This window comes from Prunus dulcis, chromosome 4 (genome assembly GCF_902201215.1).
Source record: "Prunus dulcis chromosome 4, ALMONDv2, whole genome shotgun sequence".
In the NCBI taxonomy this organism is placed as follows: Eukaryota; Viridiplantae; Streptophyta; class Magnoliopsida; order Rosales; family Rosaceae; genus Prunus; species Prunus dulcis.
Genome location: NC_047653.1, coordinates 8,839,735 through 8,862,036, shown reverse-complemented (window position 1 = coordinate 8,862,036; position 22,302 = coordinate 8,839,735). Strand labels below are relative to the sequence as shown.

The following is a 22,302-nucleotide window of genomic DNA, read 5'->3' as shown; positions in this document are numbered from 1 at the left end:
CTCCTTGCACTCAAAAAGCATATCCTTTTGCATTAATAATTACAACCGAAAAGTTAGAAAAGGAGAAAATAACAAATCGAGTTGGTGACAAAATAGAAGATCAGTACGAAAATGTAAGGTTTGTTTTAGGATAGGGGAAGGACCAGTTGGGGGGCCGTGTGTGACTGGAAATTGTACCTGCATGAGCACGGCATCTAGCAGCAGACGGATGCCAACTTTTTGGGTACATGTAGTTTTCCATTAAAAATTGTTCACTGTTATTTCCCCTTCAAAAGGATGCATATGCATGTGGCCGAACAAGATGCAATCGCATGTGATAGGGTTACCAATCTACTTCTCTGACAATATAACAACGATCCCTCATGCATAAGGAGAGCCAAGTGTTGTTCTCAATTTCAGTACATAAAATGGTGAAATTGCTTTAGGAATGCAAACTTCAATGGTGAAATCCCAACTCTGGCTTTGAGCAGGGGAGTTCACAACCCACGGTCCTAGAGTGCAATTTTATATGAAAATTAATTTGTAACCAACTATTCAAAAGAGATTTTGAGAGCATAACCACATGTGTACGTGTCAAAGTCTTACTTATATAAAAATAAAGATAAATTATTGTGTGTGATGATAACACCAAATCGACATGATAAATTATTGTGTGTGACGGTAACACCACGTGACATCAATTGTCATGTTGTTACAAATCCAACAAAATTATATACTTGGACATGCCGACATGTTGTCAACTTGTCACACATTAATATCTTCTTTTCTGCTTATGTTGATGGCATGGAAAATGCATATGTGTGCGATTGGGTGGAAGATATGTGGACTACCAAAGGGGAAGAACAGGAAGCAGCAAAGAAACAGTTGCTGCAAGAACTACCAAACTAGCTAACTAGCTAGAGAATCATATATCCTTTTGCACCAACTCCAGTTATTATTATTATTATTTTTAAAGGTACAAAAAAAAAATTCCAAAATAGACTTTTTAAGAAAAAGTGGATCAGTATGAAATGATGAAAGGAGTGTTTAATAGGGACCGGTGGAGTGTGGTTGGAAATCCTGGCTGCATCACCACGGCATCTAGCAGAAGACACAAGTCCCAACTTATGTAGCTTTTTATCAACTATATCCTTTAGGCTACATTTGGTTCATGGCTTCTCAGGTCATTTCTCAAAAGATGGAAAATAGAAATTCATTTTTCATGTTTGGTAATACCATTTTATTTTCTTTCACATGTTTGGGTTGTATAGGAATGTAAAATAAAGTTCGTTTAATTTTACAATTATACTTATATAAAATTAAATAAAAAAAGAATGCATTTAATACTATATTGTAATACTAAATTGTTAATAGGGATAATATGGTCATGAAAAATGTGTATTTAATGTTGGCTTATTTTTCCAAACTTTCCCATGAGGAGGAAAACAAAACCTAAGAGCAACTCCACTCATTTGCCCATTGCCATGGCAAGGGGGGAGCTAGGGCTGCCACTATTCACGTGAATAGTGGTTGCCCTTTCAAATAGTATTTTAGGTTTCCACCCATTGTCATGGCTAAGGGTAATTACTATTCATTTTTTTTATTTTTTTCACAAATTTTTTAATGAAAATAATTATTTTGGATATTATTTTCGGATAATATTTTTGGGTTCGTACATATCAATATTTATTATAAAAGTCATATCTCAATTGGATAAAATTTTGGTATTTATAGAAAAAAAGAAGTAATTTTTTAAAAAAAATTCAATATTTTTCATTTTTTTTATTGCACAAAAATTTGCTGCCGTTGGATTGGAGAAAAAAATCTGATCGGAGAGCCCAGAGTGCGACACGTGGACTTTTAGTAGTACTGTAGCGCCAGACACTGTAGCGTCACTGTAGGCATCACTGTAGCACTGTGGCACTGTAGCGATGACGTCAGCACCAAAACGAGGGCTGAAGCTCGGGCCAGCCCAGGTTGCTGGGTCCCACCTTGCGCTCGGGCCTGGGCTCCTCGCTGGAAACAGATTTTTGTTTTTTTCTCCCCCCCGCCTTGGGCTCAGCTCCTTGCTGGAGCTGCTCTAAGGAGGGAGAAGGGCTTCACTTTCCCCCCTACTTTTTCATGTGCAAGGCAACGATTTCTCATACTTGTACTTACCAAATATGGAAAAGCCTCCTTTTCCATGAACTAGCGTTATTCTTCTTTTTCATATTGAAAGATATCTGGAGTTCAAATCTCACTCAACGTACACCACATAATTAGCACGGGGATCCCGAGCCTCTGTATTTAGAGTTTATGCATTTTCTCATATTTTGCTTAATCTTAGTCATTGTAATAATCTAACGACAAATAACATGACACTTCAACTACCGTTAATTTAAGTTTAATTTTAACACTCCAAAAGTTCAATTTTACCCTTATAATAAAATTAAGAAAAAAAAACCAAGAAACATAACTCACCCCATCCTGGTATGGCGTAGTCGCACTGCCACCCCACCAATCAACCAACTTTGATGTGCTCCTAGACTAGCTTTGCCATTGATGGGGTCACGGCTTCCCCAATCTTTAGACTTTGAAGGAAAAATCTCGTGGTTGCACAAACTGATTTTTTTTCTTTCTCTGTTTCTGATACACAAATCGATTTTAACTGCATCTCATTGATCAAAGACTAAAAGTCACTTTTGGTCCCTGTAGTTTGGCACTTCAACCATTTCTGACCTTGTAGTTTCAATTTCGTCAATTTTGACCATGTAGTTTCATATTTATACCAATTCAAGGACAAGTTAGTATTCTTGTCAATTTCTTTGACGATGCAAGATGCAATTTTGTTAACCCAAAATCCTTAAGCATAAAGCTCGTCTGAAACTCCCTTAATTTCATATTATGACTTGAAATTGGTTATTTGGGTTTAGGGTTCTTCAAAAATTGGGATTAGTAGTTAAATTTTGAGCCCTAATATGAAATGGGAAGAATTTTAAACAAGCTTTTACGCTCAAGGGTTTTGGGTTGACGAAATTGCCCCTTGCATTGTTAAAGAAATTGACAAAAATACTAACATGTCCTTGAATTGCTACAAATACGAAACTACAATAGCAAAATTGACGAAATTGAAACTACAGGGTAAAAAGTAATTGAAGTGCCAAACTATAGGGACCAAAAGTCAAATTTGGCCTTCATGAAATGAATTTTAGCCACTTAAAGCTTGAGAGCTCTACACTCGGGAGAACCTCAAAAAGAGAGAGAAGTTGTGGGTATTGTGAAAAACTAGCCTATTACCATTGGATTGTTATTTGGTTATGGTGGCTTTGTTTGATCTCATTAATCCATGAGGTAGCTTTTGATTTAGGTTTTCTATGGGAATCTAGCGTATACTTTAGCTTCAATATTCTGATTTGGGGTTTTGATTTCTTCATGAATTGGCTAATGAATTGGATCCTTGGAAACTTTTTCTAGTCAATTTCTAGATTTTAATTCCTTTCTGAGTTGGGTGTCAATTTGGTTATATTATGTGTTTTTGGGTATGTCAATTGGGTTGTTCTACAGTGAGAATTTTTTGGGTATGGTTTCTACAGAGATGTGTTGATAGAGAATAAAAGGCCACCAGTGACCAATGCAGTGGTGGGAGGAGGGCGGGGAAGTGGATCATCCATGGGGAAGTTTGTGCTGGGTTTGGTTTCCCCCTTTTTTTTTCTTCATTTTTTTATAAAAAATTTCATTTTTAAGTTCCAAGTTTTCCATTTTTTTAATTTTATTGGAAATGTAAAATTGGAGTTTTAGAGTGTTAAAAGTAAACCTAAACTGATAGTAGTTGACGTGTCATGTTATAGGTCGTTAGATTATTACAATGGCTAAAATTAAGCGAGAGATGAAAAAAAGCGTAAACTCTAAATGCAAAGGCTCGGAATCTTTAGCACAGTTCTTTTCGATGAAGATGTATGCCTTTGGGTTTTGGTCTAGCCCCCGACCGAAGCCTGCCAATGTGCTGAGCTCAAGTACCGGCCATTTGGCCCGTTCCTAACGAGTCATCGGCCCACATCCCTCAAATACCTGTTTTTTTTTCTCGTTCTCTCTGTCTCTCTGGTTTCTTTCATTTTTCTATTTTGGATTTCTCTCAAAAATATTTGTTTCATAAATGTTTAAGTCTAAAAGGTATACATTTAATTTATTTTCCTGGTCTCGAACCTTAGAAAAAGGAAAAAGAAATTCAAAATTTGATATCGAAAGCAGTGACATCATGCTATCTGATTGGAAGAATCTGGAATACATACAAAAAGAAAGAAAAATATAATTTTTGTCCATTTCTGTCGTTGACTGCTTTAAAATTTTGGTTTATTTGGCCCCGGTCTTATTTAAACCATTCAATTCAAGTATTGCCTTCGAACACATTATTTGTTAAATAGATTTGTTGACTAAATTCAACAACTCTAGAATTCATGCATCATTTCTGCCTAAAAGGCAATTAAAAAAAGTATGTTTTAATCTATTTTTCTTGTCTTGAGCTTTCGTGTTCCATGTTCAATTTCGTCTGTTTAAAATTGATTATGTATATATTTTGAGCGATGCTATTCCATTTAATCGAAAATTTTAATGACAAAGTTTACTCTTATATAAAATGACTAAAATAACTTATTAGAAAAGTATCTTACTCTCTATTCACCCTCCTCTTTAAACCCACCTAAACCATAAGTTAATCTTCTCTCTATATCTCCAACACTTTGATGCAGCAGCATATGATATATTTATTTTTTTAAAGCTCTTAAACATGACTATTAGTGTAGCTAATTGACAATATCAACAGTACTGAGAGAATATTGATACTTTATTTATGTTAGGTTAAGACGATATTATTGAGCTAAGAGGCCTTAAATTTTAACTACCAAGACCTCTTTAGGACGTAAATTTGTTTAAATAAAATAAAATGAAATAAAATGAAATAAACTAAACTTTTAATACTGAAAGTCTGAGAACTATTTAACAAATTATTTGTTAGTATGTTTTAATCTATTTTTGGTGTCTCTAGCTTTTGTGTTATGTGTTCGAGTTGGTCTATCTAAAATTGATTAGGTATATATTATGAGTGAGGGTATTTCCATTCACCATTTGATGAAAATTTAAATGACTCAAAACTATAGCAATCGACAATATCGACAATAATTATGTCATATTTTAAGTGATTATCTAAAGAAGCATGTAGAAGGTGTTTCTCATAATAAGTGATTCTGATCTTTCTAAAATCACTCTCAAACGACCTCTAAGACTATATTCAACAATAGTGAAAATATCAATATAGTGAGTATTTGAGAACAATGCTACAATAAAAGTTCTCCTTAGAATATACTAATTGATTGACCCACTCCCTCCCCTCCCTCTCTCGGGTCGGGTGAGACGCGAGAACGATAATGGGAAAACTTTGGTTTACAGTGGAAATATCTGCATTCCACCTAAATTTTTTAAAACTATATAAACATCAATTAAAAATAAAAAAAGAAATTCAAGATTTTGATATCGGCAGCCGTGACATAATGCCATCTGATTGGAAGAATCTAGAATAAATATAAAGTATAAAAAGGAAGAGAAATAGAATATCTCTATCTGCCCTGCCATGCCTAAGGAGTCTCCATCTCCGGTTGTTTGACTACTTCTTCTGCCTAGATTTTTTGTCCATAAATACTCGGACTGAGACTCACTCTTAACACCACAGCCACAGCTTCATATCTAAGCTGAAGTTTTGTAACCCTCTAAAAAACTTTTCATCAACTAATTCAAAAGCTTCAATCTTTAATGGCGGATGAGGTGGTTTTGTTGGATTTCTGGCCCAGCCCTTTTGGGATGAGGCTGAGAATTGCTCTGGCTGAGAAGGGCGTTCAGTATGAGTACAAAGACGAGGACTTGAGGAACAAGAGCCCACTCTTGCTCCAGTCGAACCCGGTTCACAAGAAGATCCCGGTGCTCATTCACAATGGCAAAGCGGTCTCTGAGTCCCTTATTGCGGTTCAGTACATTGATGAGGTTTGGAAGGATAAGGCTCCTCTGCTGCCTTCTGATCCTCACCTCCGAGCCCAAGCCAGGTTCTGGGCTGACTACGTTGACAAGAAGGTAACTTTTTCTAATATACTGATTTGCATTTGGAATTTGTTGGAAGTGAAACAATTTTTTGTTTTTTGCTTTGGGTCGTGGGATTGAAACAATTGAAAAGATGGGATTAATGCAAAACCAGAAGAAAGTTTGAAATTAGTTTATCTGGTTTTGATTTTGACAATCCTATTAACCCTTTAAGCTTTCTGCAATTCTGGTGATGTGAAATGCAGATGTATGAGATTGGGAGGAAGGTGTGGACAACTAAAGGAGAAGAACAGGATGCAGCAAAGAAGGAGTTCCTTGAGTGCATTAGTGTGCTAGAGGGTGAGCTTGGAGACAAGCCTTACTTTGGGGGTAAGACTTTCGGATTCGTGGACGTGGCGCTCATTCCTTTTTATACCTGGTTGTCTGTCTATGAGAAGTTTGGCAACTTCAGTGTGGAGGCAGAGCACCCAAAGTTTATTGCATGGGCTAAGAGGTGCCTGGAGAAGGAGAGCGTGTCCAAGTCTATTCCTGACCAGCAAAAGGTCTATGACTTCGTTTTGGAAATGAGGAAAAAGCTTGGAATAGAGTAAATGGGAGGAAGCAAGTTTGTTAGATCATGTGCTTGTTCTGTCTTTCAAGTTTGAACTTGTTTTCGTTTCTTTAAGATTAGAATAAAAGGGCACTTGACCAAGCCCTCTATACAGTATGAGGCACTTTGTCGTGCCTTTCTCTGGTCTTATGTTTCTTTGTCAATTGCTTTTGTAGTCAAATTATCATATTGTTGTTGACTTCTTGTTGCAGTAAGGAAATTTTACATGATCAAATTTCTTATTCAGTGAGCTAGTTTGCTTCTAGAAATTTCTTATTCACTTGCTGCAAACACTGCTAATGCAGCTGCTTGGCCATTGCCATCAATCTGCCTCACCCAATCCCTGGAGCTACATTTATGATATGTCCTGTGCAGGCTCAAGAAGCTATGACTGATTCACTTACTGCCTCCACATCCTTAACATGGTGACGTGTTAGGTTCTTGGAGGAAAATAGCTTATTGATTCTCTGTGCTTTGTAGTTCAGCCGGTTAAGAGCATTCACTTCAATTCATCCTCTCCTAGTATCAGTTTTATGAAAAAGAGAATGCGTAAAACGTTTAAGCAAAAATGTGAAGCAAAAATTCTTGTACTTCAATTAATTACTGAATTTGATTTAGTTTTTGTAAGAATGTGGCAGTTTAAACTACTCTAGATTACAGAAAGTGGTCGGGGAAAGATTATCTAGTCTAAACAGGATTGAGTAGGATCAATTCGGTTGCAAGGTGATGGACATACTGCAAATTAATTAGTATTAAGTATTAACAGGATTTAACAAAAATGTGTTACACGTTGTGTCCTCAGTCCTTATCCTACAGTCATCATTTTTGTATATATGGGACCAGAGGTCCCCAGTTGTCATCAAGGAGAATAAAATCTTTTACTATTTCAATCATTTTGCTCTTGTATTTCAATCATACTATTTGTAACCCCTGTATCTTCGTATCAAGCAATTCAAATCTGTCAATGGCGGATGAGGTGGTGTTGTTGGACTACAGGGCCAGTCCAGGGAAGAGGACTAGTTGACCAACAAGAGCTCACTCCTGCTGCAGATGAACCCTGTTCACAAGAAGATCCCGGTTCACAATGGCAAACCGGTCTCCGAGTCTCTCATTGCGGTTCAGTACATTGACGAGGTTTGGAAGTATAAGGCTCCTTTTTTGCCCTCTGATCCTTACCTTAGAGCCCAAGCCATGTTATGGAATATGTTCCATCCCAAAACCAATTAGCAATGAGGGGAGTAGCTCAACTCCTTATAAACCCAGGTTAGGTCCTTTAACTTTTCAAAGTGAGACAAACATTCTCAACAACAATAAGCGCTAATTAGTTAGTAAGTTAATATTCTAATACCTCGATTCGATGCCCCACACAATATATCCCACAATCTGAACTGTCCATTCTTTAGGTGTTCATTGAAAGATAATATGTGTAAAAATCCACTCCAATTGAAAAAAGCCAAGTTATATAACAGTGACATTATAAATAATTACATAGGTCTAAAATATAATTGATCCAATGGTTTATAAGTTGTTGAGAATTCTTCTATTGCCTTTTGATGTTGATAATCCAGATTGTTGTCGCAAAGAATTATATTTCTTTTAAGTTTGATTCAAATCTTGACACATTGCACGTGCAACACCATATAGAAAAATCTTAATAGTCAATTCTCATTAATGATACAGTAAGAATTACACTTTTTATAGCTTACATTTACAAGAGAATTAGCTGAACTAATCGTGTACCTGTTCCAACAAAACCTGCCACTTGGACAGATTAGACTTAAGTAACAGATTGCTGACTAAGATCTTGACTCATTCTTGTGTTTCCTTCATCACACCAAAACCAAACTTTAGTCTTTGAATCCAATGTAATGATTTTTATTTTTATTTTTTCTGTACTAACCGGAAAAAATTTCGTGTGAACGTCAATACATGGAGGGTTGAGGGCCCCATTTTTATGGTTCGCCTCGGGCCTCTGGAATCTCATGACCAGCGCTGAGGTGTGAAATGAAGGTATATGAGAGTGGAAAGAAGACATGGAGAACCAAAGGAGAAGAACAGGAAGCAGCAAAGAGGGAATTCCTTGAGTGCATAAGGTTGTTAGAAGAAGAGCTTGGAGACGAGCCTTACTTTGGGAGTGAGAACCTCGGATTCGTGGAAGTGGCACTTATTCCTACCTATGGCTGGTTTTATGTGCCCGAGAAATTTGGAAACTTCAGTGTGGAGGCAAAGCACCCAAAGTTTATTGCATGGGCAAAGAGGTGCATGCAGAAGGAGAGTGTCCAAGTCTCTTCCTGACCAGAAAAGGGTCTACGAATTCGCCCTGCGCCTTCAGAGTAAACTTGGAATGGAGTAGATGGGAAAAAGCATGGGCATAAATAAGATATCATCCATGTACTTGTTCTGTGTTTTTTAGGTTTCAACCTCTGTTTAGGGTTGTTCTGAAATTAGAATAAAAGGGCAGTTGGCCAAGTTGCCAAGCCCCCTCTACTTTGTGGAGGCACTTTGTTGTGTCTCTGGTCATATGTGTTTTGTAGTCAAATTATCAAATTGTTGTGAACTTGTTATGACAAAGCTCAACAAGCAGCCAAAAAAATGCAACTCAGAAACACCCTTTCTGCATATGAACACTTTATTCATAACAATAGGCAAACACATCAAAGTGTCTGCATTACTATTGTCGACGGCAAATATCATTATTGACTGGAAAAACAAAGCTGAAAGGAAAACGATCCAGAAGAACAGCCTAACATATGATTGCAGGATTTTCTAACATGGTGACCATGTTGATAGAGTCTGCGGCTGGCTAGCAGCCTGTTCTATACCCAATTAACAAGAGACTCATACACCTTTTTAGGGTCTGCAAGAGATTTCGACACGCTCTCCTGCTGCATGCACCTCTTGGCCCATTCAATCAGCTTGGGGCACTCTGCCTCTGTGCTGAAGTTTCCAAAAGTCTCATATGCATAGAACCAGCTGTAGAATGGGATAAGAGCAATGTCCAAGAACCCAAAGCTCTCGCCCTCAAAGTAAGGCCTGTCTCCAAGCTCTCCTTCCAACTGCTTAAGGCCTTCAATGAATTCCTTCTTGCCTGCCTCTTGTTCCTCTCCTTTTGTGCCCCATATTTTCCTCGAAGCAACGTATAGCTGCAATTTTTGCAAACATTACATCAAAATGAACTCCTAGAAATTATTCAATTGGATTAAACTGTTTTTTCTAGTCCCCATTCCAAAACTTGAAATTAAAACTCTGTTTTTGCCAAGGTTGTAGGCTTGTTGCTCCTCTAACACTAATCAGTTTCTATTTTCAAAAAAATTCCACTCATTTATCCAGACACACAGAATTAATAAGATATTTTTAAAAAGTGGACTTGTTTTATTTTTTTTATACAATCTTCCCAGATAGCAAGCAAGATCATGTTGTAATTGAGCATACCATAGTTTCAAGGTCTGCTGTGGAACAGAGTGACCCATTGAAAAACCCATGACAAAACAGTTTCTCATTTATGTAAATCCTTTCAATTTGGTCTAATATAAGTAAATTTTAACCTGGGAAAATTTCAAGTTTTCAAAATTTTCTATAATTTTTCTGGAGTTGAATTGCAATCAGTATATATAGCAGCTTTATATATAGAAAAAAAGGCAAGAGACAACTTAGACAAGCTAATTACCTTCTTATCAATGAAGTCAGCCCAGAACCTTGACCGAGCTCTCTGGTAAGGATCAGAGGGAAGCAGAGGAGCTTTGTCCCTCCAAACCTCATCAACATACTGCACAATGATCAGAGACTCACAGATCGGTTTACCGTTGTGGATGAGAACCGGGATCATCTTGTGAACCGGGTTCATCTGCAGAAGCAATGAACTCTTGTTCCTCAAGTCCTCCTCTCTGTTCTCATACTTGACACCCTTCTCAGCCAGCGCCACTCTCGCCCTCATCGCAAACATGCTTGCACAGAAGTCCAAAAGAACAACCTCATCCCCCATTGTTGACTGATACACAAAACAAAATTCTTCTTCTTCTTCTTCTTCTTCAAGCTCTGTCTAGCTTGACTGAAAGCAAATATATAAGAGCATTTCCAGCAAAGGGACCAAGGGGAGGGGGTTGGCCCAAAAACCTGTTCCCAGTAACAAAACAAGGCCCGGGCGCAAGGTGGGACCCAGCAAACCGGGCTGGTATGAGGGCAAGGCTTGCCCAAGCGTTGGCCCGAGTTTTCCACTGACGTCAGCCTTGGTGTTCAAATTTTTTTTAATGTTGGTGCGTGCAACAACGTTAAAAAAAATTTGAATGCGCCGCTACAGTGCGGCCAACGGCTCTCTTCCACGTGTCGCACTCTGGGCTTTTCGATAAGATTTTTTCCTCCAATCCAACGACAACCAATTTTTGTGCAATAAAAAAATGAAAAAAAAATCAATTTTTTTTTAAAAAAATACCAAAAAATTGCTGAAATTTTTTTTTTTTCTATAAATACCAACTAATACTCGATATGAATTTTGAAACTGAAAATCTTATCCGATATAAATAGTATTGACACGTAGGAACCCAAAAATCTTATCCGAAAATATTATCCAAATTAATTGTTTAGGTAAAAAAAAAAGTTGTGAAAAAAACAAAAAAATGAATAATATTTGCCATGGCAAAGGGCAACTGCTGGAAACACACATTGTTTTTTGTAAGGGCCCCCCATTGCCATGACAAGGGGCAAAATGCTGGAAGTGCTCTAAAGGTGTTTGATTTGTTTGCATGTGCTAAAAAAATGTACTTGGCGACTGAATTTGGGAAGGGGAGTCACGTGGCATGCTGTATGTGGTTTTGCTTAAGAGCACTTCCACCCCTCCCCTTCTACTAGGCTCCAAAAACAACACCCACAGAGGAAAAATTGCCATAGAAAAAGTGGGCCCAAAAAACTGAGCAAGCCTAAGGCAAGACTTGCTTAAGCAAGTTGACGTCATGCTGACGTCAGCAATCAATTTAAATACCAAAAAAATAAAATAAATTTTTTCTATAAATACCTAGCCATGTTCTTCACTTCACAGACCAAAATCCATACAAATTCCTCTCGTATTTTATGTAAATAGTGGTTACCCTTGGGTTGCCATGACAATAGATGGGAATGCATCAAAAAATTGCTAGACAGTCACTATTCACATGAATAGTATTTGCCCTTACTTGTCCTTACTTGCCCTTTGTCATGGCATAAAGGTGTTGTGTTTTCCAATTCTAGTCAAAGTTTTCCGCCTTACTTCGCTTTCGCTTTTACATGTGGAATTTTTGTGTATATCTTCTACCATATTTTGAGACCATATTTTTTATGGGTCAAGTCAACTGTTCTATTTGTATACAACTATTTCCGTTTAGGATATATACCAAAAAAATAAAAAATAAAATAAAAAAATCAGAATTTTTTTTCTATAAATATCTAGCCATGTTCTTCGCTTCCCACACCAAAATCCATACAAATTCCTCTCATCATATCTAACAATGGATGGGAATGCATAAAAAAATTGCTAGGACAGTCACTATTCATGTGAATAGTATTTGCCCTTACTTGCCCTTTGTCATGGCACAAAGGTGTTGTGTTTTCCAATTCCAATCAAAGTTTTCCACTTACTTCTTGCTTTCGCTTTTGCAACTTGCACTACGTGTGGAATTTTTGTGTATGATAGAAAAAATTGCTAGGACAGTCGCTATTCATGTGAATAGTATGTGCCCTTATTTGTCCTTTGTCATGGCACAAAGGTGTTGTTTTTCCCAATTCCAATCGAAGTTTTCCATCTACTTCTTGCTTTCGCTTTTGCAACTTGTGCTACGTGTGGAATTTTTGTGCATGATAGGCTTCTTCTGTTCAAGTATATCTTCTACCATATTTTAGGCCATATGTTTGATGGGTCAAGTCAAGAGGTCTATTTGTATACAACTATTTCCGTTTAGGACATATTCCACGAATCAACTTGTCAAATTGCTATGTAGAGTCTTACTAATTCACTTATTATAAGAAAAATTTGTCTATATTCAATAAAATAGAAAATATTAAGGACATAATAAATAGGCTAGTTCTGTTTTGGGCTTAGTCAACTTGTTTTAAATTTTTTTAAAATTTGAAGTCAATGGGCCTCTGCGAGTGCTTTGGGGCCTCTTTAATTTGTGGAGGAAATAATATCCTGCAGTCACCATTTTTGTATATATATGGGATCAGAGGTCCCCAGTTGTCATCAAGGAGAATAAAATCTTTTACTATTTCAATCATTATATTTGTAACCCCTGTAACTTTGTATCAAGCAATTCAAATATGTCAATGGCGGATGAGGTGGTGTTGCTGAACTACTGGGCCAGCCCTTATGGGATGAGGGTGAGAATCGCTCTGGCAGAGAAGGGTATTCAGTACGAGTCCAGGGAAGAGGACTACTTGACCAACAAGAGCTCACTCTTGCTGCAGATGAACCCGGTTCACAAGAAGATCCCGGTTCTCATTCACAATGGCAAACCGGTCTCCGAGTCTCTCATTGCGGTTCAGTACATCGACCAGGTTTGGAAGGATAGGGCTCCGCTTTTGCCCTCTGATCCTTACCTTAGAGCCCAAGCCATGTTCTGGGCTGACTTCGTTGACAAGAAGGTAATATTACTAATTTGTGTTTGGAATATGTTAGAACTTAAAGATTTTTGTGATACATGGAACTATTACTGAGGATGTAAATTATTAGAATGATAATTAAATGGAAATAGGATAAATGCTTGTGTTTTCAGTGTTACAATAAGTGCTAATTAGTTAGTAAGTTAACATCTCGATTGAGTGCCCCACACAATCAATCTGAACTGTTCATTGAAAGATAATATGTGTAAAAATCCACTCTAATCGAAAAACATCAAGTTATATAACTGTGACATTATAAATAATTAGCCTCTCTGCACACGCTTTTGAGCATGCGAGGCTTTTTTTTATAAATTTATTTTAGAATTAAAAAAGATAATTAATGGGTAGTTGTGTTTCATAAAAATAGGATTTAGTATCTAAATTTTCTTTTAATTTAAATTTTTTTAATATGAAAAAGTGTGAATTTACTATATTATCCTTATTTAATTAATAATTTTAATTCTTAATACTGGATTAACCAATGGCATTTTCTGGTATTTTGAATGTTTCACCATTCTCTGCCTTTTACTTTATATATATATATATATATATATATATATATATATAGATTACATAGGTCTAAAATATAATTGATCCAATTATACGTAGTTTTTATGGTTCGCCTGAGGTGTGAAACGCAGGTATATGAGAGTGCAAAGAGGACATGGAGAACCAAAGGAGAAGAACAAGAAGCAGCAAAGAGGGAATTCCTTGAGTGCATAAGGTTGTTAGAAGAAGAGCTTGGAGACAAGCCTTACTTTGGGGGTGAGAATCTCGGATTCGTGGACGTGGCACTTATTCCTACCTATAGCTGGTTTTATGCGCGCGAGAAAATTGCAAACTTCAGTGTGGAGGCAAAGCACCCAAAGTTTATTGCATGGGCAAAGAGGTGCATGCAGAAGGAGAGTGTGTCCAAGTCTCTTCCTGACCAGAAAAGGGTCTACGAATTCGCCCTGCGCCTTCGGAGTAAACTTGGATTGGAGTAGATGGGAAAAAGCATGGGCATAAATAAGATATCATCCATGTACTTGTTCTGTGTTTTTTAAGTTTCAACCTCTGTTTAGGGTTGTTCTGAAATTAGAATAAAAGGGCAGTTGGCCAAGTTGCCAAGCCCCCTCTACTTTGTGGAGGCACTTTGTTGTGTCTCTGGTCATATGTGTTTTGTAGTCAAATTATCAAATTGTTGTGAACTTGTTATGACAAAGCTCAACAAGCAGCCAAAAAAATGCAACTCAGAAACACCCTTTCTGCATATGAACACTTTATTCATAACAATAGGCAAACACATCAAAGTGTCTGCATTACTATTGTCGACGGCAAATATCATTATTGACTGGAAAAACAAAGCTGAAAGGAAAACGATCCAGAAGAACAGCCTAACATATGATTGCAGGATTTTCTAACATGGTGACCATGTTGATAGAGTCTGCGGCTGGCTAGCAGCCTGTTCTATACCCAATTAACAAGAGACTCATACACCTTTTTAGGGTCTGCAAGAGATTTCGACACGCTCTCCTGCTGCATGCACCTCTTGGCCCATTCAATCAGCTTGGGGCACTCTGCCTCTGTGCTGAAGTTTCCAAAAGTCTCATATGCATAGAACCAGCTGTAGAATGGGATAAGAGCAATGTCCAAGAACCCAAAGCTCTCACCCTCAAAATAAGGCCTGTCTCCAAGCTCTCCTTCCAACTGCTTAAGGGCTTCAATGAATTCCTTCTTGCCTGCCTCTTGTTCCTCTCCTTTTGTGCCCCATACTTTCCTCGAAGCAACGTATAGCTGCAATTTTTGCAAACATTACATCAAAATGAACTCCTAGAAATTATTCAATTGCATTAAACTGTTTTTTCTAGTCCCCATTCCAAAACTTGAAATTAAAACTCTGTTTTTGCCAAGGTTGTAGGCTTGTTGCTCCTCTAACACTAATCAGTTTCTATTTTCAAAAAAATTCCACTCATTTATCCAGACACACAGAATTAATAAGATATTTTTAAAAAGTGGACTTGTTTTATTTTTTTTATACAATCTTCCCAGATAGCAAGCAAGATCATGTTGTAATTGAGCATACCATAGTTTCAAGGTCTGCTGTGGAACAGAGTGACCCATTGAAAAACCCATGACAAAACAGTTTCTCATTTATGTAAATCCTTTCAATTTGGTCTAATATAAGTAAATTTTAACCTGGGAAAACTTCAAGTTTTCAAAATTTTCTATAATTTTTCTGGAGTTGAATTGCAATCAGTATATATAGCAGCTTTATATATAGAAAAAAAGGCAAGAGACAACTTAGACAAGCTAATTACCTTCTTATCAATGAAGTCAGCCCAGAACCTTGACCGAGCTCTCTGGTAAGGATCAGAGGGAAGCAGAGGAGCTTTGTCCCTCCAAACCTCATCAACATACTGCACAATGATCAGAGACTCACAGATCGGTTTACCGTTGTGGATGAGAACCGGGATCATCTTGTGAACCGGGTTCATCTGCAGAAGCAATGAACTCTTGTTCCTCAAGTCCTCCTCTCTGTTCTCATACTTGACACCCTTCTCAGCCAGCGCCACTCTCGCCCTCATCGCAAACATGCTTGCACAGAAGTCCAAAAGAACAACCTCATCCCCCATTGTTGACTGATACACAAAACAAAATTCTTCTTCTTCTTCTTCTTCTTCAAGCTCTGTCTAGCTTGACTGAAAGCAAATATATAAGAGCATTTCCAGCAAAGGGACCAAGGGGAGGGGGTTGGCCCAAAAACCTGTTCCCAGCAACAAAACAAGGCCCGGGCGCAAGGTGGGACCCAGCAAACCGGGCTGGTATGAGGGCAAGGCTTGCCCGAGCGTTGGCCCGAGTTTTCCACTGAAGTCAGCCCTGGCGTTCAAATTTTTTTTTATTGTTGGCGCCTGCAACAACGTTTAAAAAAAAGGCCCAAAACCCTGTTTCCAGCATCAAAACAAGGCCCGGGAGCAAGGTGGGACCCAGCAAACCGGGCTGGTCTGAGGGCAAGGCTTGCCCGAGCGTTGGCCCGAGTTTTCCACTGACGTCAGCCCTGGCGTTCAAATTTTTTTTAATGTTGGCGCATGCAACAACGTTAAAAAAAATTTGAATGCGCTGTTACAGTGCGGCCAACGGCTCTCTTCCACGTGTCGCACTCTGGGCTCTCTGATAAGATTTTTTCTTCCAATCCAACGACAACCAATTTTTGTGCAGTAAAAAAATGAAAAAAAAGAACCCAAAAATTGCTGATTTTTTTTTTCTATAAATACCAACTAATACTCGATATGAATTTTGAAACTAAAAATCTTATCCGATATAAATAGTATTAACACATAGGAACCCAAAAATCTTATCCGAAAATATTATCTAAATTAATTGTTTAGTTAAAAAAAGTTGTGAAACAAAAAAATTAATAATATTTGCCATGGCAAAGAGCAACTGCTGGAAACACACATTGTTTTTTGCAAGGGCAGTCACTATTTACTTGAATAGTAGCTGCCCTAGCCCCCCCATTGCCATGGCAAGGGGCAAAATGTTGGAAGTGCTCTAAAGGTGTTTGATTTGTTTGCATGTGCTAAAAAAATGTACTTGGCGACTGAATTTGGGAAGGGCCGTCACATGGCATGCTGTGTGTGGTTTTGCTTAAGAGCACTTCCACCCCTCCCCTTCTACTAGGCTCCAAAAACAACACCCACATAGGAAAAATTGCCATAGCAAGAAGTGGGCCCACGAAACTGAGCAAGCCTAAGGCAAGACTTGCTTAAGCAAGTTGACGTCATGCTGACGTCAGCAATCAATTTAAATACCAAAAAAATAAAAGAAATTTTTTTTCTATAAATACTTAGCCATGTTCTTCACTTCACAGACTAAAATCCATACAAATTCCTCTCATCGTATTTTATGTAAATAGTGGTTACCCTTGGGTTGCCATGACAATATATGAGAATGCATCAAAAAATTGCTAGGATAGTTACTATTCACATGAATAGTATTTGCCCTTACTTGTCCTTACTTACCCTTTGTCATGGCATAAAGGTGTTGTGTTTTCCAATTCCAATCAAAGTTTTTCGCCTACTTCGCTTTCGCTTTTACATGTGGAATTTTTGTGTATATCTTCTACCATACTTTGAGACCATATTTTTTATGGGTCATGACAGGACCCGATCCCAATTCCACTTTGGAATTTGAGCCGAATCCTGTGCGTGTCCGACACCTGGCGAATGTCGGGCACAAATGATCTTTTTACCCTTCCTATTGCAATTACGTTTAAAACTTCCCTTAGACTCCTGCCGAAAATTCGCCAGAGTTTCCCCTGTAATTTGTCCAAACCCAAAAATTTTCACCTGTTACTTAAGCAAATATTTTTACACCAACTACCAGAATAAGTCAACAACGCAACCAACAGTTCAGGTTTCCCACTATAACTAAATATCAGAGCATTTACTAATAATTTACAAGATTTTAAGTACTTTACAACAAAATTCTACGTTTGGTGGGTGGCGCGGGAGCTGGAAGAAGGCCCGTGGTGGATTCCTGTGCACTTCTACTGCTTGGGGGCGAAAAACAATTTGAAAGTGTGAGTGGACAAAAATAATGTTCTTAAAACAAGTTATACTCATAGTAACCCCCATTGTTAAAATAAACTGATAAGTAAAGCCAAAGCTCGATTGTATTCAAATATAAGGCACTCATCTAAACATATATATATATATATATATGTATACGTATCTAAGGAGATGCAAAACATGCACGAATATCGAGAAAACTGGTATAAAATGACTGAAAGCAATAGTTGCATAAAAGTACTCAAATTCCTTTAAAACTACCACCTAGGGGTACCCCTGTAAATCCGTCAATTCCCCTGGCAAGTCTCGGCGACACACAGTCTATCCGAGCCGCAAACTGGCAGGATTCAGGGGACTATAGTCAGCCTGATCCGCTGGCAGGTCTCGATGACACAAAGTCGACTCGAGCCGCTCTGGCAGGATTCAGGGGACCGTAGTCAGCCTGATCCGCAATCCTGGCAGGTCTCGGGGACACAAAGTCAGCCGAGCCGCAAATCCTGGCAGGTCTGTGGACACCAAGTCAGCCGAGCAGCAAATCCTGGCACTCACGTTCCGAGCGTCCCCGAAACTCTTGAGGCAATGTCAAGTGCACTGACGAAACTAAAATAGACTGGATGTCCGTAGACATCGGTCCAACTGAGGATAATCACCGAAATCGGGTACATGGTGGTTTAAAATATCACATCATAGAAAAGTCTGTTAACTAGTTACTTTTCAATAAATCTGAAAGTAAACTACTATTTCCTCTGGTCAACTTCTTAAACTCTGTCTTTTATATCACTTGGGTATCAGTAACTAAGCAGCATGTAAATCAAAGTAGTTAACAATACAAAACTTGCTCGAAAGAAACAGTTCATAAAACTTATTCAAGATCAAATAATGAAATTCATTTATAAAATCATTTAAAAACGAAAAGTCCACTCACTTCTGGTCCGAGCCAGCTGGACCTCTTGAAGGTCCCTCCTGTGGTTCAGTCTGGCCCCTGGTGCCTGATTAACCAAGAAGATTAAATTAATAAAACTGCTCAATAAAAATATTAAATTAAACACCCTGACCCCCGGCTCCTAGAATTGCGTGCTCTCATATTCAAGTCAATCCTATGCCACCTTTAGCTTTTCAGACAATTAGAACGGCCTTAAAAGACCTGACGCTTTACTAAACGATAAACTGTCAGACCGGCCGATCCGGAACCCCGTGGGGTCCACAATCTCCGATGGCCGATCTGGGATTCTCTAGAGGTTCCTCACAGAGAAAGACCCATGCTGTGCGGGTTTGGTCCGAAATGGACGGTCGGATTAGCCAAAATCGCGTTATCGCTTAAAATCCAAACCCTAGCCCCAAGGTTCTCGATTTCGGAGTATCCGGGACTCCGATTCGCGATCCGTTGGATCCTACACGATCCTGAAATCACGTAGAACGACATATCTGAAATTGAGTGCGATCCAACAGCTCGACGACACTGCACCCGGGAATCGCACAATATGAAAAATCCGTTCGGGGCTCAAACGGACTCCAAATCGAGATCCGCGAAATCCTACGTGCTCGTGACGACACGAGGATCGAAAAACTACATAGAGTCACTACACTACCCTCACCCACGAGCCGCCGCACGCTCCGGTAGTTTGGGTGTCCAAAGCGATAACGGCTCGCCGGAAAAACTCAAAACCAAGACTCTAAACTCCTATCCTAGGTAAAACACCCCATTTGTAGTCACTTTTTGTCACATCCTGGGATCAACTCCGCCGTAGCACGATATTGTCCGTTTTGGGCTCCTCCTCTCTGCCCTCACGGTTTTGTTTCTGGGAGGTTACGAGCAACTTCCCAGTGGGTCACCCATCCTGGGATTGCTCTGGCCCCCAACTCGCTGAACTTCGGAGTTCCTACGACTCCGAAGCCAATGAGCTCCCAAAAGGCATCGTGCTAGATGGATGCGGGTGTGCACATATAAGGCACATCACCCCCTCTCAGTTGGTTGATATGGGATCTTACAATCTACCCCCCTTAAGGGCCCGACGTCCTCGTCGGCACACTCGCACCACACGGCAGAGTGGCTCTGATACCAAATTGTCACATCCCGGGATCAACTCCGCCGTAGCACGATATTGTCCGCTTTGGGCTCCTCCTCTCTGCCCTCACGGTTTTGTTTCTGGGAGCTCACGAGCAACTTCCCAGTGGGTCACCCATCCTGGGATTGCTCTGGCCCCCAACTCGCTTAACTTCGGAGTTCCTACGACTCCGAAGCCAATGAGCTCCCAAAAGGCCTCTTGCTAGATGGATGCGGGTGTGCACATATAAGGCACATCACCCCCTCTCCGTTGGTTGATGTGGGATCTTACACTTTTGTTCTTGGACATACCCCAAAAAGTGTCCGAAAACGGCCGATCACGGAGGTCGAATTTCGGCCAATTTTCAATTCGAAAATCGAATGATCTACGGTTAAAATTGATCAAAACCTATCCAACCATCAGCTAGAGCATGAAAAATAGGTGAGAATCCATACCTTACTCGAACGATTTGGTTGAGAAACGAAGGAGAACGAATGGTCTGAAATTCGGGTGAAAACCGATCGGAAATCTCGATTTTTCGGCCAGTTCCGGGCGGCCCAAGGGCGGAGACGGGTCGGGAAAGGACGGCGGGGCCGAGGCGGTTCCGATGGTACCAACGCCGACGATCGGGACGGCCTGTGGTGGTGGCTGGAACGGCTGGAAGGGAGGAGGGGAGGCGCGGGTTGCACGACGGGAGGAGAGAGAGAGAGAGGAGAGAGAACTGAGGAGAGAGAGAGAGAGAGAGAGAGAGAGAGAGAGAGAGAGAGAGAGAGAGAGAGAGAGAAGGATAAAAATCTGACTTTGTCCAAATTATCGTTTTGCCCTTCACGGTATTTTGACCGTATTTTCTTCGTTACAACTCCGATTCGAGTCTACTCCGTGTGTCTACGGACTCGTTTCGTCGTGCTCTACGTAACGGCGTAAGCGGAATTGCCAAATTCCTTCTCGGTCAAAAAGTCAACTTTTTCCCTATTTTATAATGTGAGGTCAAAATCGTCTTTCTCCTAGAATAAATTAATACTAATTTTTGAATATTTTGTTTTGGGTTATTACAGGTCAAGTCAACTATTCTATTTGTATACAACTATTTCCGTTTAGGATATATACCCAAAAAATATAAAATAAAATAAAAAAATCAGAATTTTTTTTCTATAAATATCTAGCCATGTTCTTCGCTTCCCACACCAAAATCCATACAAATTCCTCTCATCATATCTAACAATGGATGGGAATGCATAAAAAAATTGCTAGGACAGTCACTATTCATGTGAATAGTATATGCCCTTACTTGCCCTTTGTCATGGCACAAAGGTGTTGTGTTTTCCAATTCCAATCAAAGTTTTCCACCTACTTCTTACTTTCGCTTTTGCAACTTGCACTACGTGTGGAATTTTTGTGTATGATAGAAAAAATTGATGGGACAGTCACTATTCATGTGAATAGTATTTACCCTTACTTGCCCTTTGTCATAACACAAATGTGTTGTGTTTTCCAATTCCAATCAAAGTTTTCCACCTACTTCTTGCTTTCGCTCTACGAGTGGAATTTTTGTGTATGATAGAAAAAATTGCTAGGACAGTCACTATTCACGTGAATAATATATGCCCTTATTTGTCCTTTGTCATGGCACAAAGGTGTTGTTTTTTCCAATTCCAATCAAAATTTTCCATCTACTTCTTGCTTTCGCTTTTGCAACTTGTGCTACGTGTGGAATTTTTGTGTATGATAGGCTTCTTCTATTCAAGTATATCTTCTACCATATTTTAGGCCATATGTTTGATGGGTCAAGTCAAGAGGTCTATTTGTATACAACTATTTTCGTTTAGGACATATTCCACTAATCAACTTGTCAAATTGCTATGTAGAGTCTTACTAATTCACTTATTATAAGAAAAATTTGTCTATATTCAATAAAAGGGTAAATTATTCAAATGGTCCTCAAACTTGTACGCGATTTACATTTTGGTCCCTCAATTAAATTATTAGTCCAAATGGTACATAAACTCTATTTTAATCGCTCTATTGGTCCTACCGTTACATTCTGTCAATGTTGCTGTTAAATATGAGGGCAAATTGGTCATTTCGTATGTTAAAAATAAATAAATATTGAAAAATGAAATAAAAACTCTCTCTCTCCCCATCAGAGTGGTACCAAGAACTGGAATTCCAACAACTGCACTTAAAACCAGATGCTCCAGAAGTGTTGCATTTCCAATTTTTCCACCTTCGATGAGCTTCAAGCCCACTACAACGTCCTCTCCTCCTTCAATCTCACCTAGTCTAACCTCAATTCCCACTTCACCTCCATCCAAGACTCCATTAACCAAAAACTCCAGCTCCTCCAAACCCTTGAGTCCCAATCCTCAAATCCTTCTTCTTCTATACCCCAAGACCCCTGTTCATCAAACCCTCCATCTCAGAAACCACAAGACCCTTCTTATTTTTCATG

General features: G+C 39.0%; 4 protein-coding genes across 5 annotated transcripts; 2 read left to right on the top strand and 2 right to left on the bottom strand.

The window, feature by feature from the left end:
• Positions 1–5,569: 5,569 nt before the first annotated feature.
• On the top strand, positions 5,570–6,881 carry LOC117626288 (probable glutathione S-transferase). Its single transcript, XM_034357961.1, has 2 exons — positions 5,570–6,075; positions 6,288–6,881. The coding sequence occupies exons 1-2, from the start codon at positions 5,761–5,763 to the stop codon at positions 6,630–6,632; spliced, it is 660 nt and encodes a 219-aa protein (XP_034213852.1). The 5' UTR covers positions 5,570–5,760; the 3' UTR covers positions 6,633–6,881.
• Positions 6,882–9,209: 2,328 nt separating this feature from the next.
• Positions 9,210–10,708, bottom strand: LOC117626292 (probable glutathione S-transferase parC). Its single transcript, XM_034357965.1, has 2 exons — positions 10,299–10,708; positions 9,210–9,774 (listed from the first exon to the last, which is right to left on the bottom strand). Exons 1-2 carry the CDS (start codon positions 10,611–10,613, stop codon positions 9,448–9,450), a joined length of 642 nt encoding a protein of 213 aa, XP_034213856.1. The 5' UTR covers positions 10,614–10,708; the 3' UTR covers positions 9,210–9,447.
• Positions 10,709–12,916: 2,208 nt separating this feature from the next.
• LOC117626284 (probable glutathione S-transferase) lies at positions 12,917–14,491 on the top strand. 2 transcript variants are annotated; one of them, XM_034357959.1, is made up of 3 exons: positions 12,923–13,101; positions 13,183–13,240; positions 13,900–14,491. In XM_034357959.1, exons 1-3 carry the CDS (start codon positions 12,923–12,925, stop codon positions 14,242–14,244), a joined length of 582 nt encoding a protein of 193 aa, XP_034213850.1. In that variant the 3' UTR covers positions 14,245–14,491. The 2 variants fall into 2 exon arrangements, with proteins under 2 accessions (XP_034213849.1, XP_034213850.1); XM_034357958.1 differs by having other exon boundaries at positions 12,917–13,240.
• On the bottom strand, positions 14,470–15,963 carry LOC117626291 (probable glutathione S-transferase parC). The gene is made up of 2 exons (XM_034357964.1): positions 15,559–15,963; positions 14,470–15,034 (listed from the first exon to the last, which is right to left on the bottom strand). Exons 1-2 carry the CDS (start codon positions 15,871–15,873, stop codon positions 14,708–14,710), a joined length of 642 nt encoding a protein of 213 aa, XP_034213855.1. The 5' UTR covers positions 15,874–15,963; the 3' UTR covers positions 14,470–14,707.
• Positions 15,964–22,302: the final 6,339 nt, after the last annotated feature.